The sequence below is a fragment of the Panthera pardus genome, unplaced genomic scaffold (assembly GCF_024362965.1).
Source record: "Panthera pardus isolate Hobbes unplaced genomic scaffold, ASM2436296v1 HiC_scaffold_4, whole genome shotgun sequence".
NCBI lineage: Eukaryota > Metazoa > Chordata > Mammalia > Carnivora > Felidae > Panthera > Panthera pardus.
In genome coordinates this window covers 14178947-14194082 of record NW_026526969.1, presented here as the reverse complement: position 1 = coordinate 14194082, position 15136 = coordinate 14178947, and the positions used below count along the sequence as shown (strand labels likewise).

Sequence of the window (15136 nt, the reverse complement as noted above, 5' to 3'; positions counted from 1 at the left end):
TTTGGGAAGCCGTTAAAAACGGCATTTTTACAATAGAATGTGTAAGGATTTGGGAAGATGCTGGTAATATACTAAGTCTGGAGGAGGTAGGATTGCACCGCACCGGCAGCTTAGATTTGTGAGAAGGATCTGCAGAAAGGAAAACCCAGAGCTCTCTGCGGGCATTCAGGCCCAGCCCCCACCCTCCCTCGTAACTCTGGGGAATATATCTGTGTATACATCCGCCTGTGTGTACGTAATTTCCTCTGGAAAAACTCGATATAATTTTCCAGAGGAAAACGTATGGATGACGGAATTTGGATGCATGTATATGTACGTGCGCATGTATATTTAAATTTTTTTTTTTTAACGTTTATTTATTTTTGAGACAGAGAGAGACAGAGCATGAACAGGGGAGGGTCAGAGAGAGAGGGAGACACAGAATCGGAAGCAGGCTCCAGGCTCTGAGCTGTCAGCACAGAGCCCGACGCGGGGCTCGAACTCACGGACCGCGAGATCACGACCGGAGCCGAAGTCGGCCGCTTAACCGACTGAGCCACTCAGGCGCCCCTGCGCATGTGTATTTACACAGATGCACACACACACACACGTATGTGTCCGTGTGAGCGCTCCGAACTTTCACGTTTCAACTCGGGGTCAGCTGCAGGGAGTGGGGCTCAGGTCCTCACTCTGCCCGCGGTGCTGTGTTTGCAGCTAGGACCCCCACCCCGCGGCAGGGCCGGTCTCTCCTCGCCCCGCCCCACCCCCACCCCACCCCACCCCCACCCCGAAGAGCAGGCTTGGCTCTAAATGAAGATGCTACCATTCTCTGTGCTTCTGGTTCGCCTTGTTCTCTTACTTGTGTGCCTTTTCTCCGGCTTCTGGCTTCTTTCCTCGTGACCTCCCTGCTCTACTCATCTGCCGGTGGCGGCCTAGCTTTTTGGGGTGCGTATGGTGGCCGAGGGGGCGTCGTCTCTGAGGGGCACGGACCTCTTAGTCTTCCCTGTAATGCGGAAGGAAAACTCCACTTTGTGAACTGACTTTGTCCGGTTCTCTGGACCCGTCTGTCCCCCCCCCCCCCACCCCCCAGGCGTGTCCTCTCCTGCCGGTCTGTCCCAGCCCTCAAAGCGCTCTTTGTTGCATGGTCACATCTCCCTATTTATAGCCTTCTGTGGTTGGCACGTGTGCTGGGAACCTTCTGGATCTGGGGGCTGCCTGTCTCCCACGTGCTCTCGCCTGCTTCCAGCTGGCCTGGCGAGTCAGGGGTCTGGTGCTCGTCCTCAGGCAGGCGGGGCCCCGCGAGGAGGGCTTATAGGTGGGACAAGGAGGCGCTGTGGGGCCCCTGGCGATGGGCTGCACTTGGCCATCACAAAAGGACAGGAACAGCTGGTTGCCTTCTTGGGGGTGCCCCCTCGGGCTCTGCAGGGGCTCCCACAACAGTGGCATAGCTGTCCTTCCCGGGTGCCCCCTCCCATCTGAGGGCGAGTCCGTGGGAGTGGGCACCGGGGCTCCATGGAAACAAGCTCCCCACTGGGGGTGGGGGAGTAGGACCCTTCCCCGAGCTGGGCGCTGGTGCCTGTGCAGCGGCCAGAGAAAATGTCCTTCTGCTCCTCCTGCCTCAGAGACCCGGCCCCTGTTCTCAGTGTGCGTGTCCCCCTCCCCAGGGCGCTGCCAGGCCTGGAGGCGTCCGAGCCACCCCCTGCGGTCACCGAGGAGGCCCGACACCGGGAGGGGCCCTTGGCTCAGCGTCCGGCTGTGGGGAGCCTTCGGCGGTTCTGATCGGCCCGCAGGAAGGCTCCGGAAGAGATCGTGGCTGTCCCCTGTGGGGTTCATGGGCAACAGCGGGGGCTCCCCGGAGCGGCCGGGCCCGCCATGCTGCAGTGCAGGCCGGCCCAGGAGTTCAGCTTCGGCCCGCGGGCCCTGAAGGAGGCGCTGGTGTCCAGCGACCCGGCCCTGCGGCGTCTCTACGCGTCTGCCTTCACCCCTGCGGAGAGGCTGTTCCTGGCCGAGGCCTACAACCCCCAGAGGACCCTCTTCTGCACGCTGCTCATCCACACGGCCTTCGACTGGCTCCTCAGCCGTCCCGAGGCCCCCGAGGACTTCCAGACCTTCCACGCCTCCCTGCCGCCCCGGAGGCAGAGCCCTGCCCGGAAGCACATCTACCTGCAGCCCATCGGTACGAGGTGGGGGGCCGCGTACCCTGGGGCGCCGGGCCCGCAGCGGGTGGGCATCGTGGGGCCAGCCGCGCCCCGCTGGGGAGCCGGAGTCTGAGTCTCGCACAAGGCAGGGTGTCTGGGCTCCGGGCCGGGCGGGGAGGCCCCCGCTGGGACCCGGCTCTCCGCCCGCCCAGCTCAGACACCGCTCCGGAAGCCAGGGGCCGTGGGGCCTTTGCGGCCGCGTCACCCCTCCCCTGTTGCGCGTGGGGTGTGCCGCCCCAGGCGCTGTGCCGGGGGCCCTCCAGAGACTGCGTTCCTCCCAGCCCTGACCTGCCCCGGACGCCGAGCTGGCCATGGGCACAGGTGGGGTTTGAACTCAGGCCTAGTTGAGCCCGAGGCCGTGCTGGGGAGGCCGGTCGGGCCTGGCGAGGGTAAGGGTTCTCCGCGAGGCCTGCTGGGCCAGGGCTGGGGCGGACGAGGGGCCTGGCCGGCTGTCCGCGCGGTGAGGGCAGGGAGGGTGGCGCCTGGCTTTGCGGAGGACCACCAGGCCCGAGCAGAGCTGAGGGGGCCAGAGGCCTGCGGCCACCCTCGTTCTCCAACCCCTTGCGGCCCGTCCGCCGCCCCTGGCTCGAGCTGTGTCCGGCAAACAGCGCCCAAGCCCTCTGCTTCGTTCTGTCCCCTGCCGGCAGCTCACGCGGGCGCTTGCGAGGCCCTCACGAGCAGACGCGTGGGCGCTTGTTAATGTGCGTTTTGGGGCCTGAGGCGGCCTGGGGCTCTGCCTTGCCAGCCAGCTGCCCGCCCCGGGCTGTCCTCCTGCAGCAGTCTGGTGTGGCTGCCCCGGGGGCGTCTCGCCCGCACGCCTCCGGTGTCCCGCTCTGCTCCTGCCATCCGGCCAGCCTCAGCCTCGGGGACTCTGGGCGCCGGCCGGGCCCCCCCTGCCCCTCCCTGAGGGGCTCCCCACCTTCCAGACCTCTCTCATCGGGGCGTTGCCCTTTCTTGCGGCTTTCTCCTTTCCGTGAAGGCGGGTCCACGGTGGCCTCCTGCGCCCGGTGGCCGCCGCGGCCGGCGGGGGGGCGGGGCGCAGGTGGGGGCGGGGCGGCTGACGGGCCGTCCCGCCCCCAGATCTGAGCGAGGGCCCGGCGGGTGGCGCTCTGCTGGAGTACCTGCGCGACTGCACGGAGGCCTTCTTCCTGGGCTTGCAGGTCCGGTGCCTGCCCTCGGTGGCGGCCGCGTCCATACACTGCTCCTCACGTCCCAGCCAGGACTCCGACAGGCTCCAGCTCCACACGGGTGGGTGATGGGCGCGGGGGGGGGGGGGGGGGGGGGGAGGGCGCGGGCCCTTTCCACGAGGCAGAAGGCGGGAGGAAGGAATCCTTGCCCCGTTTCTTTGCGGGGGGAGGACCTCTATTCCCCAGGCTTTTGAAGAGCAAGGCTAAAACCAGCCTCCTTCCCCGTCTGGAGGCCAGACGACCCTCCCAGCGTGCGCTGGGGACCCCAGGGCATGACGGGTGGGGGAGGCAAGCCCTTCTCGGGCGCCTGCCGCCTTGTAAGGCACCCCTCTAGACTTTTGTCCTGCACGTGTCCAGCCCCCACCAGCCCCCAGGTCACTGGCAGCTGGAGAGCGGCCGGGTCGCGGGGCACAGATGGGCCTTAGGCGCTCCGATGTGCGGGGCACCCGGACTCCGGTCGAGGGAGGCCCCAGGAGTGGACTGGGCACTTTGGATGGCGCTGGGGCTGGAGGGCCCCCGTGGCCCAGCCGTGGCTGGCGGAAACCCCTCCGGCCCCTCCTCCAGCCCCACGCAGGGCCCCCCTGCTCCACCTCTGTGCTTTTTCTCTCCTTGGGCTGTGAAGCCGGTACATCGAGTTCCTAATTTTAGTTCTCCCCTTTCTATTTCTGTCGTTTCTGGTGGGTTCTTTCTCAAATCGGCAATCTATTTTTTTTTAACGTTTCTTATTTTTATTTTTTGAGAGAACACGTGCGCACCAGTGGGGGAGGGGCAGAGAGAGGGGGACAGAGGATGTGAAGTGGGCTCTACACTGACAGGCTGCCCACGCCGAGCCCCACGCGGGGCTCGAACTCACGAACCGTGAGATCATGACCTGAGCCGACGTCAGGCGCTCAACCGAGGGAGCCACCCAGGTGCCCCCAGCAGTGTCACTTCTTAAAAATACCAGTTTCCCGCTAAGATTTAAGTTCAGTGTCGATAGCCACAAACGCAGGTGCTTTTTGGTTCCGCCGTCTGGCGCGTGCTGGTGGCCAACTCGTGGTCTTTCCGTTCTTTCTGTCTTGGTGTTTTTTCTCGTTAGCTGGACACACTACTTGGAAGCTTAGTTTACCTCTTTGGAGATCTAGTGGCCTGGGGTGATGTGATTCGTGCTGGGTTCGTGCCGGGGGCGGGGCTCTGCTTTTCCTCTGCCAGGCCCCTGTGGGTACACAGCTTTTCTGGGCCGTCCGTGGTCCTGGGAGCGGGGTCTGCCACCCTCCCTCGTCTCTGAAGGGGCTCAGTCTCAGCTAGTCTGCTTCAGTTCTCTCCCTGGATCTAAGTTGCCATCAGGTTTCGGATTTTTTTTTGTTGTTGTTAAATCCTGTTTACCGAGGCATAATTCACATGCACTGACATTCTCTGTTTTGCGTGTAATGGTCCCGTGAGCCTGGACGAGCACCCCCGTGACCCAGTTGCCATTGTCATCAGACGTAGAAGAGCTTGCTTTGCCTCCCAAGACGCGCTTGGTCCCCTGTGGCCAACTCCACTCCCACCTTGGATGCTTTAAGAAGCCGTGTTTTGTATTTCACTCAGCTTATCTGGTTTATCTTCGGCGGGAGGGCTGGTCTCCATCCCCAACGCGTGTGACAGGAGCTGCTGGCACTGAGGTTTCAGGGTTGACAGGGAGCTCTTGGCTGGGACAAGGTGTCCTTCTAACGGTAGCATGTCCCTTTCTGTGTCCCAGGCTGCAGGTTTGTCACTCTGAGACCCTCTCCTGGCCATGGACCTTCCTGGCCCTGCCTTTGTCCCCTGCCTTCAGGACACTGTCCTGCTGCAGGCGTGGTCCCTGAGCCCCGTGTCTCTGTCCACCCACCACAGCACCTTCAGACCTCTCTGACCCTCTGCCTCTTCTTTCTGGGGACCCTCAGGATTGCACTGAGCCCTGTGGCTCCTCTGTCCCCACAGACGGGATCCTGTCTTTCCTGAAGAGCAGCAAGCCGGGCGACGCGCTGTGTGTGCTGGGCCTCACGCTGTCTGACCTGTACCCCTGCGAGGCCTGGAGCTTCACGTTCGGCAAGTTCCTGCCAGGGCACGGTGAGCCCCCGCCCCGGCAGCCCCCGCCCGGGGTCCTTGCCTCGGCCGAGCTTGCGGGGCCCGTCCCGGGGAAGACGATGCACGCACGCGGAGAGAAACCGCTGCCCCCGAATGTGCGGCCGTGCCCTTCCTGCTCAGCCCTGGGCTGCTGCCGGGGGGCCGGCCTGCAGGAGCCGTGCGTCCTGAGGGGTGGGGGGGGTGGGGGGGGGCTCTGCTCCTGCGCCCCCCGGGTGAGGTGACCCGCGAGCCCGTGTGTCTCCACCTCTCCCCAGAAGTGGGCGTTTGCAGCTTTGCCCGTTTCTCGGGGGAGCTCCTGCAGCCGGGGCCTGGCGCCTCGGAGGCAGCCCCGGTCCAGGCGGCAGCTGACGGCCCTGAGACACCAGTGCAGGACCCAGGCCAGACACTGTGCTTCAGCGCCCTGGGGCTGGCCCAGTGCTGCAAGGTGGGCGTGGAGACCAGGGTGCGGGGGTCACCGCACAGGTGGAGGGAGGAAGGGGGCAGAAGCACTGGGGGCTCTGGCCACTTCGGGGAATGTGCCAAGGATGTGCGATCAGACACGGGGGTGTGAGCAGGCAGCCGCTGAGTCCCCTGTCCCGCCCTCACCGGGACGACCCTGCTTCCCTGTAGAGAGCGTAGGAACCAAGGCCGAGCTGCCAAGACCTTTGCCTAAGGTCACTCGGCTGGGCAGCGGCAGAGATTTGAACCGGTGTCTGATGCCCCTGTGCCCTGTGCAGTCAGGACCGGGACGCGGAGGGCTGATGGACCGCTTCCCGGTGGCCTTAGGCCCCTCTGGGGCTGCCTGGGGCGTCCCGGGGATCGGCTGCGAGGTCAGTGGCGGGCCTTCCCCCGCAGGTCACCTGCCACGAGCTCTGTCACCTGCTGGGCCTGGGGAGCTGCCGCTGGCTGGGCTGCATCATGCAGGGGGCGCTCAGCCTGGAGGAGGCCCTGCGGCGGCCCCTGGACCTCTGTCCCATCTGTCTGCGGAAGCTGCAGCACGTCCTGGGCTTCAAGCTCATCGACAGGTACAAGGTGAGCGGCTCTGAGGGGGGGCCCCGGGACAGGGGCCGCAGCAGGCCAGCGCCTGGTCTGGGGGCCCGCGCGGGAGTCCGAGAGCAGAGGATAGTTGGGTCCCGGGTGTGAGAGCCCCAGGGGAGCAGACAGACCCGCGTGCCTGCCGGTAGGCACCTTCCTGCTCTGCTGGGCAGCGTGTGGCGCCCGAGCCTGGCCCGTGGCGCGCACCCAGCAACGGTGGCCGTGGCCGTCGGGGCGCAGGGGGGACAAGGGGTGGACGGCTCCTCTCAGGCAAGGATGGTAAATACCGGCTCTGAACGGTGGGTGGGTGCTGGGCGCGCCCACCCACGCCACCCCTGCGTCGGCCGGGGTCGCCGGCTCCGGTGGTTGGGGTCCGGCTCCGGTGGTTGGGGTCCACGCGGGAGGAGACCCGAGCGGGCCTGGCAGGGGGCAGCCACGCTCTGGACTCGGTCCTGTCCTGCCCTGCCGGGTTTGGGGCGAGCCGCGGGCGCTGCTGCCCTCTGCTGTCGGCTGGAGGAGCTGCCGGGGGCGCGGCGCGGGCCCTGTGGGCGGAGCCTCCGCGGCGGGAAGCCCGCTCGGCGGACTCCAACTTGATTCTGAGTTCAGCCTCCAGAGGCCCGTGGTGTTTATCAAGGCCTCTCCACCGAAGAGCTTTGGCCTAATTTGAAAACCAAAGTTTTAAGCCAGAAGCTGTTTGCGGTTCTGGGAAAAACCCCGGAGGCAGGCAGCCCGGGCCGCGACGGGGTGGCTGGCGGGGGAGGGGGGTGCAAACGCTCCGGGGACGTGGGTGGGGGGGAGGGGGTGTGTGCTTCTTGGCCAGGCAGCCCCTGGACGGGGAGGGCCTGCTTGTGTCACAGGCTCCCAGGGGTGCTGCGGCTCGGGGACCACGTTTTGGAGGACCCCCCCAAGCTGCCCCCAGGAAGTGGCCTGCCCGCCTGGAGCGGGGAGCCCACAGGCAGCCCCGCTGAGGGTCCTCACGGCGGTGGGGTGGGGTGGGGCGGGGCGAGCGTGCTGCCGGGGCGGCGACGGCCAGGCGAAGGGAGACTCGGCTCTGGCGGTAGCTGGGCGCTCGGCACACGCGTCCTTCCGGGGCTTGGTCTTTGGGCACAACCTTCCGCCCCGGAGCTGCTGTGGCTCTGGGTGGCGCCTCCCCTGCGAGTTGGTGGAGGAGGACGGGGCCACGGGGACAGCTCCTGGGGACTCTCTGGGAGGTGACCTGGGGGTGGGAGAGGGGCCGGCCGGGAGCGGGAGCGCTCTGTGCCGGTGCATGCCTGCTGGGGACAGAGGCGTGGTCCGTAGTGGTGGTGTCTCCCGTCCTAGTACACGGCCGGGGGGGGGGGGGGGGGGGGGGGCGCGTCCGCCAGCGCGGAAGCCAGGGTACAACGAAGTAGAAACGGACAAGGTGAGGAGTTTTGGGTATTTATTGGTGTGAAGGCAGCCTGAGGTCAAGTGCACACTCGGTAGAATTTAACTGCCCCGGAGCTGGCCCCACACGGCGCCTGGAGGGCACGGGGGCCGGCAGCGCGTGGACGAGGTAAGGGACGGGGCCCAGGACACCCAGCCCGTGTCTCTCCCTCCAGCCCGTGTCTCTCCCTCACAGAGACTTTACGCCTGGACTCGAGCCGGGACGCGGCCCGATGTGGATGCAGGGGCCCCGTCCGCCTCGGACGAGACTCCGCCCTGCAGCGCCGACTCGGGCCTGAGCTGCGACAGCGGGTCGGAGCCCCTGACCCCCGACACGTGGAGCCACACCTTCTCCGCGGGCCCCGAGCCGGAGCCCGAGGAGGGGCTGGGCTCCCCGGCCGTCCCGGACAGCCCGCCTGGGTGCGGCCCCGCCGTGGACGCCATCAGGGAGCACGGACGGTGGCTGGAGCGCTGCATCCGGGCCCTGGAGCGGGAGGTGACGGAGGAGGAGCTGGCGCAGGTGGACGGCGCCGTGGAGGCCCTGGCGGGGTGGGAGATGTTCACGGGGCGGCTCCCGGCCCCCAGGCAGGACCCGCGCTGCGGCCGAGACGGCTCGGGGCTGCGCCGGGTCCTGGGCGACACGTTCTCCTCGCTGAGGAGGAAGCTGAGCGCGCGCAAGCCGTCCAAGGCGGGCTCGTCCCCAGGCCGCTGGCGGGAGGAGGGGAATTAGACGGGGGCCCACAGCCCGGCGCTGTCGGCCCGGCGCGGAATATCGCGTGGGGCCCTGCGTCCTGCCCCCTCACCCCGGCCCCTGCGGGGGGTCCTCGGGCCCAGCCTGGACGGCGGCTGGCGGCTTCCTGGGGCCCCACCCCTGTGCCCATCTCCCCACCGCCACCCCCCACTCACCCCCAGAGTGGGGCCTTCTCACACTCACAGCTTTCCTGTCCTCAGGCCTTCACGCTGTGTCCCCACCTCTGCCTGCTGTCACCCTTGGTGTTCTGACACAAGGGGCCTGGGGTGTTGACAACTCGTTCCAACAAGTGTTGAGGCCGTGGGGGGCCGGCTGCCCGGGGGTCAACTGTCCCCGCTTACTTCTGTCAGACTTTGCTTCCCGCCTCTGACATCCTTCCGCGTGCTCCCATGTTGGCCGGTGCCGGCTTCACTAGCAGGGGGCCCCTGGGCCTGCGGGGAGAGAAACCTCTGGTTGCAACAGCCGAGGAGCATGGTCACCTGGAAGCAGGCAAGCAAGGGGGTGGCTCTGAAACGGGGGGGGCTACAAAAACTGTGTAAAAAACGAAACACAGTGCAGGTTGCAGAGTATTCACCCCCCCGCCCCGCCCCGCCCCGCCCCAAGCAAACAGGGTGGAAGGTTCCTTGTAATTGGACACCAGGCTGGGCTGTGGGATCCCAGACCCCAAAAGGCCCAGCATAGATATGGCCCCAGGCCTTGGTTGTGGCTTCTGGGAGGCATCGCTGGGACCTGGAGGGAACTGACGGAAAGCGAGGAGAAGACGAACAGCCAGGGGGGCAGAGGGGGGCCCAGGACCTGAGGGAGACCAGTCCGGGGCTGTTGCTGTGAGCACGCCCCCCCCCCAACTTTAGTGCCTTAAAGCCCCAGCCCTCTGCTTAGAGCTCAGGACTTTGCAGTGGGGACAGAGCCTGGGGGAAGGCAGGTCCCTGGGCCTGGCTGCGGGGTCTGCCGGGAGGCCCCCAGAGCATCACCCTCACTGTACCCCAGCTCCTGGGGAGGGGCCCTGGGTCCTACCTTTGAAGGGTGGTGGCAAGGTCCGGAAGACCATGGGGGATGGCATCACCTTCTCTGCGTCTGACCTAGCTTCCCGTTCCCTTCCGTCTTCTGCCAAAGGTCTGTCTCCAGACCGATGGACTCGGGGAGCTGGGGGCCTCAGGGGCTCAGCATGTGCCATGGGGGTGATGGCTGCGGGCGGGAACGTGGGAAGAATAAAACTTGGAGGCACCGAGACCAGAGGTTCCTTCCTACATCAAGTACCACTGCAGAGGGGGGTGGAGAGCAGTTGGGGACGGTCCCCAGGGGAGGCGGCTCCGGCGGAGGTCATAATGAACGCCATCTGCTCGGGCAGAGTCGCGGGTCACGAGCCCTGGCACGGCTGAGCACCTCACCCGAGCTGACCCGCAGGAGCTACACATCAGGCTTCTGAGAAGGCAGGGCCTGGGCTGTTTTTTGTTGTTGTTTCTTTTAAATAAACACATAAAGTGGACTGTACTGCCTGGAAGGTCCGTATCAGTCCCAGGTCCCCGTGAGTCCCCAACATCCCCGCAGGCCCAGGCCAAGAGCGAGAAGGGAGCTAAAAATACTCTGGGGTCACGACATCATCTGCATTGTGGTATCTGTGTGAGACGGGGCCAGGAACGCTTCCCGCACCTTCCGAAGCAGCATTAACACATCAAAACTGTTCTAATGAAGCTGGAGGAAAGGCCTGGCCGTTTCTGGGCCTCTCCACCCGAGTGCCTGCCACCCACACGCTGCCAGGGTCCAAGAGAGGACTTGGGGGCCTGTTCGTAGGTTCTCCTGGGACGGCTGGTTCAGACCTTTCTGGGAAGAACAAAATTTCCAGAAGGGCTTAAAAATAACCCCCAAACATGCCATGGCTTAGCCAAGCAGCTAATGTTAAAGCTGAGTCCAAATTTAGATCCCATCAAGTTCAAGAGAGGCCACACCCTTCCAGGGGTGCGTGCACCCACATCCAAGGTCCGAGCATAGAGCCCCAACAGACAGTGGGGGGGTGGGGTCGGCTGGAGTCAAATCCACCTGGGAAAGGACCCGCCAACCTCCCTACAAATAAACTGTGCAATCGAACGAGTCCTCCCAAGCCCCCCGGGACTTTCTTACCTCCATCCCCCTCGATTCTTGACAACCCTGGCAAGAATGCTGCCCTCCTCCGGAGACCTGGGCTTGGGGGTCGGCCGGAGACTGCAAGGCAGCAGACCTTCTGTATTCTGGCTCTTTCCTAGGAGCACACAGGTGAGTCCGAAGGGCGGGGCGGGGGTCAGCAGCCGCAACTCATTGGGCTGACTCCCTGGAGGTCTGGGCAGCGGCCTGGGTAGGTGACCAACACTCTGGGGTGAGTCGTCCCCAGCTGAACGGGAGCGTCCCCGGGAAAGCCAGGAGGGTCCGGGCCTCACCAGGCAGCTCCCAAACTGGAGCTGGAAACCCTTCCGGGCCGGGCCTCAGAGGTCACCTCTGCCGGGAGAGGCCCAACCAAGCCCGGAGACTCCTGATCACGGTGGGGCGGCTACCCACGTACAGGCAACCGGGTTCAAGGACGCCCAGGGAAAGAGCAAACTTCCAGCCCTCAGAGAGCCCGGCAGAGAAGGCGGACCCTCAGGGTCAGCTGGAGCACAGCTCACGCAGCCACCCGATCCCAGCACAGCACGCAGCACCGTGATGCAGGAGCCGGGATAACCCAGGTTTAGGTTTGAACTCGCTAGTGGCTACAGACGCAAAGGGAAACAAACCTGTCAGGGCTCTGTTTAAAACAATTTCCAAGAAAGGTCCTGGGGTCGCTAGCGTTCCGTCCAGCCCCAGCTATCCCGCCTGGTGATGACCAGGGAGACCCTCGACTCACGGCCGGGGCCACACGCCTGCCACGGGCATGGTCCCGGGGGGATCGGTGACGCTGCCTCTGCTGGGACCCCGGGCGCCCACCAAATTCCCTGGAAACGCCGTCGGCCGGGTTCCACGTGAGGGACTCCACGGGGCTGCTGCCCACGCATCTCCATCGGGACCCTTTTGTGGCCGTGCGTCACCTGTCCCCGGGGGCTCCTGCCACGCTGACTGCTCCTGCTTCTCGGGCGCTGTCCCCTCCCTCCGGCCACCTCCTTGGCTGGCCACGGCCGACACGGCTTCCTCCCGGGTGCCCGGGACATGCTTCACGGCACTGCTCCCCCATGTCTGTGAGTCCGAGTAAGGGGTGTCTCACTGGCCTGAGGTCAGCGGGGCCGGCCACGGAGCTGCGCGTTGCCCGCCAGCTCGAAGCCGCCGCAGCACAAGGGGGCACACGCTCACCGGCCACCACAGCTGGCCGACAAAGCAGAGGGCTCCCGGGGCGCTTGATTCCGTCTGAGGCCGACATCGCTTTGATTTCCCACCTTCAGCCTTGCAGCCACAGAAGCTGACCTCCTGGTTCTCGCCACACCGGGTCAGGGTAAGAGGTGTCAGCTGGACTGTTCGTGACCTTTCCTCGTGGATGCGGCCTCCCACCAGGGGCCCGTCGGTGGGAGTGCTGCCTTCGTCCCTCGGCCTGCCCGTGGGGACGCTCCTGGGAGCTGCATGTGGCAGGCGAGTCACGGAAGCCGGGGGGCCAGAGCTGGGACGCACAGGGTCGCAGGAAGAGAGCGAAAGCACCGTGTGGGGTCCTGAGCCTGCAGAAAGGAGCCGCCTAATGTCAAAGGCAGGAACACACACACCATCTTCCGTCCACTTGGCCTAAGTGTGCAAGCAGGAAAAATACAGGGAGGGACACACGGGCCTCAGCCACGTTCTACCTGCATCCCTTGGGAGTGACCTGGGTGCTCCCCCCGAACACCCCACTGGAGACACTGCACCAAAGGTGGGACAGTGGCATCCTGGCTGGCATGCGGCAGCCCTAGTGGGACCGGAGGCGGAGGCCCCACAGCGCTACCTCTCGTTCACTCTGCCCTCGGGCCTGCCCTCCCCTGCTCCGGCTTCTCCCTGCAGGGCTCGGGAGGTGGAGCTCTGTCGGTCCGGCACCAGCTTGTCATGGGTCCCGAGCCCTGCAGCCCATGGCCTCGTCCCCAGGAGCCCTCTCTCAATGGCACCAAATTCGTCCAGGTTACATCCGCTCCAGTCACAACCAGATTAAACTGCTTGATGGGCACTGTTTGTATTTGTTTTTAAAAGATTTTCTGTTTAAGCAGTCTCCTTGCCCAGCGTGGGCCTGGAACTCCCAACCCCCAAGTCAAGAGTCGTGTTCTCGACTAAGCCAGCCGGGTGCCATCATTCCTATTTTTAAAAGCCCCGAAGCCAAGGGGAAACATACAACCTGAACGTGGGCATCTCTGTGCCGAGGCTCCGGACAACTGTGCCATGCGGGGAAAATTCCACGTAGTTCAAATTTTCTGAAGCACTTCTATGTTACGTTATTGTTCTCAAATAAATGCTGTCAACCTGAACGAAGAAAAGGCCTTGCGGGCAGAGGGTGAAGTCCACCTGACACCCACCCTTGGAATCCGGGAGCCGTGCCCTCCTGCTAGGAGGCGGGAGGCCCGCCCGGCCGTGAGGGCGGCAGGCGCGCACGGCCCTGGGTGTCCGAGGGGCTCTGGCCCTCGCCCACGTGGGCAGGCCTGGAGGGTCTGGTCCCCTTGGCCACACACACGCCCTCAAGGAACCTCTACGTTCGTAATATCCCTGCCGGCGGGGTTTAAAAATCCGACTTACCAAACCGACTCAGTTCCTAAATGCACAGTACCTGTTTCCAAGCTTTCTGGGGTCAAGGTTGATGCTTTATGAAATCACAGAATGAAAACAAAAGGCTAGTTTCGTTTTTTGGGGTGGGGGGTGGGGTCATTATTTCTTTCGCACTAATGTGACCCACATCGCCTTTTCTGCCTGGACACCAGAGGTTCAATGCGGTCACCCAGCTGCCCGCTCACCTCCCATCCAGGCAGCAAGTCTGCCCGTGGAAGGGCAGGGGTGAAGATGGCGGTGTGCCGTGGGGGGAGCCCCGGCCGTACGAGGCCTTCCTGCCAGGGGAGCCAGCACCCCGCAGGACCAAAGGGCAGCGGGGACAGGCCGGGGTTACGGAGGCGAAGGACGGGCACGAGACAGGCACGCTTCATCCACAGCAAAACCACAAGGGGGCCCGGGGTTCTGGAAAGTACAGTTTGGCCCAGGTGGCCTGTGGATGCCCCGCTAAACACGCACTGCGGGTTCCCCGGCCACACGGCCCCCTCCATCCTAAACAGGTCACACGCGGTGGCCGCAGGAGCTGGCGGTGGTGGGGGGGGGGTAGGATGCAACATGCCAGGAAAACAAACGTCATTCGAGGCAAACGTGAACACACTCAGAAAAGCCACATACGCTGAACGTGCTACGCCCACCACCGGAGCCGCACAGGGCGTTTTCACACCTCACGGTAAGGATTTTAACCCGGTGCACGTCTTCACAGACGGAGGCCTGTCCCAGGACCTCCGTGGGCAGGCTTGGCGTGGCCCTCTCACGGCGGTGCCCGTGACGGAGCCCGTGGCTGTCATCCTGGGGCTTCCTTCAGTGTGTAACGACCCCGGAAGGGCTCAGAGCTGGTGTCTTCAAGCGAACGCTGCAGCGAGAATGTCACGGCAGCCCCGGCCTCCTGTAGCGTCCTCTGCGCTGGCTCAGCGGCGGGAGCAGCCGCAGCAAGGGGGCCACGGGGAAGACACTGGTAGGGCACTTGCGGGCACAGGGTCAACCATGGGGCGGCTGGCCACGTAACGCTGTACTGTGTCACGGGACAACCTGCCAATCTGAACAAGGTCCAAAGGTATTCGCGAAGGTTCTAGAGACGGACAGCCTCCAGAGAGCCGTTTTAAATTTCTTTGTAAGCGGGCTCGGTTGAGAGTCCAATAAGATCTCAACCCCGAACAGGACAGATGATGGAGAACACGGCCAAAGCTGCCACTGACTGCCCGCGGGAGGTCCCCCCCCCATGCCTCCACCTGCCACCCACAGACCGGCCAGCGAGACCTCCACCCACCTGCTGCAGGTGGGTCCGGGAAAGGTGTGCGGCTCCCCCAGGCGTCCCCCTGACGGCGTGGCCCAGTCGGGGAGCCCCAGAGACCCTCGGGCTGGTCTGAAGGCTCCCAGTGACCGAGAGCTTCCTGTCGACAGCTGGCACCGACCTGTTTCCCAGGGCACCGTGACGGGTGGTGCTGTGGGGGCTTCCGCAGGGGTCACTTCCTGGATGGAGCGGGGGGCACAGCCGGGTGTATGTGCCACCCCCAAGTGCTCCCGGACCATCGGTGGCAGGACAGACGGTCTCTCGCCGGGGCTTCAGGACAGAGACTATAGGTCACAAAGCAGGGTCTGCCCGCACCCCCGCTGTCCCTCTTTCTTCCTGCCGGTCACTCTGACGTCAGCCGGGAGAGGCAAACCGCCTGCACTGGTGCCAGAAAGTGCCAGAACTGGGCTCGGAGGGCGCGTTCCCATCTGAGGGGGTCAAGGTCTTCATCGCCCTGCAGTTGACTTGAGCGCCACCTTACAAGACGACACGGGGGCCGTGTGGACCCAGG

The 15136-nt window shown here is 64.8% G+C and overlaps 1 protein-coding gene and 1 long non-coding RNA gene across 9 annotated transcripts in view; one reads left to right on the top strand and one right to left on the bottom strand.

Moving 5' to 3' along the window:
- Positions 1–10112, top strand: part of AMZ1 (archaelysin family metallopeptidase 1) — a 24313-nt gene extending 14201 nt beyond the window's left edge. For 3 of the 6 annotated variants that reach the window (XM_019422502.2, XM_019422503.2, XM_053893865.1), the window contains exons 2-7: positions 1644–2155; positions 3258–3425; positions 5306–5434; positions 5707–5876; positions 6287–6463; positions 8067–8714. In XM_019422502.2, the coding sequence (XP_019278047.1) occupies positions 1852–2155; positions 3258–3425; positions 5306–5434; positions 5707–5876; positions 6287–6463; positions 8067–8600 (1482 nt within the window). In that variant the 5' untranslated portion in view covers positions 1644–1851 and the 3' untranslated portion in view covers positions 8601–8714. Of the gene's footprint in view, positions 1–1643; positions 2156–3257; positions 3426–5305; positions 5435–5706; positions 5877–6286; positions 6464–8066; positions 8715–8821 lie in introns of those variants that run through there. The other 3 variants (XM_053893866.1, XM_053893868.1, XM_053893867.1) reach the window with 3 other exon arrangements.
- Positions 8988–15136, bottom strand: LOC109251144 (uncharacterized). Of its 3 annotated transcripts, none has more exons than XR_008419109.1 (3): positions 11556–15136; positions 9636–10857; positions 8988–9100 (listed from the first exon to the last, which is right to left on the bottom strand). It is a non-coding gene; the product is annotated as an uncharacterized LOC109251144 (long non-coding RNA). The 3 variants fall into 3 exon arrangements; XR_008419108.1 differs by having other exon boundaries at positions 9636–12271; positions 12913–15136; XR_002073375.2 differs by having other exon boundaries at positions 9636–14371; positions 14602–15136.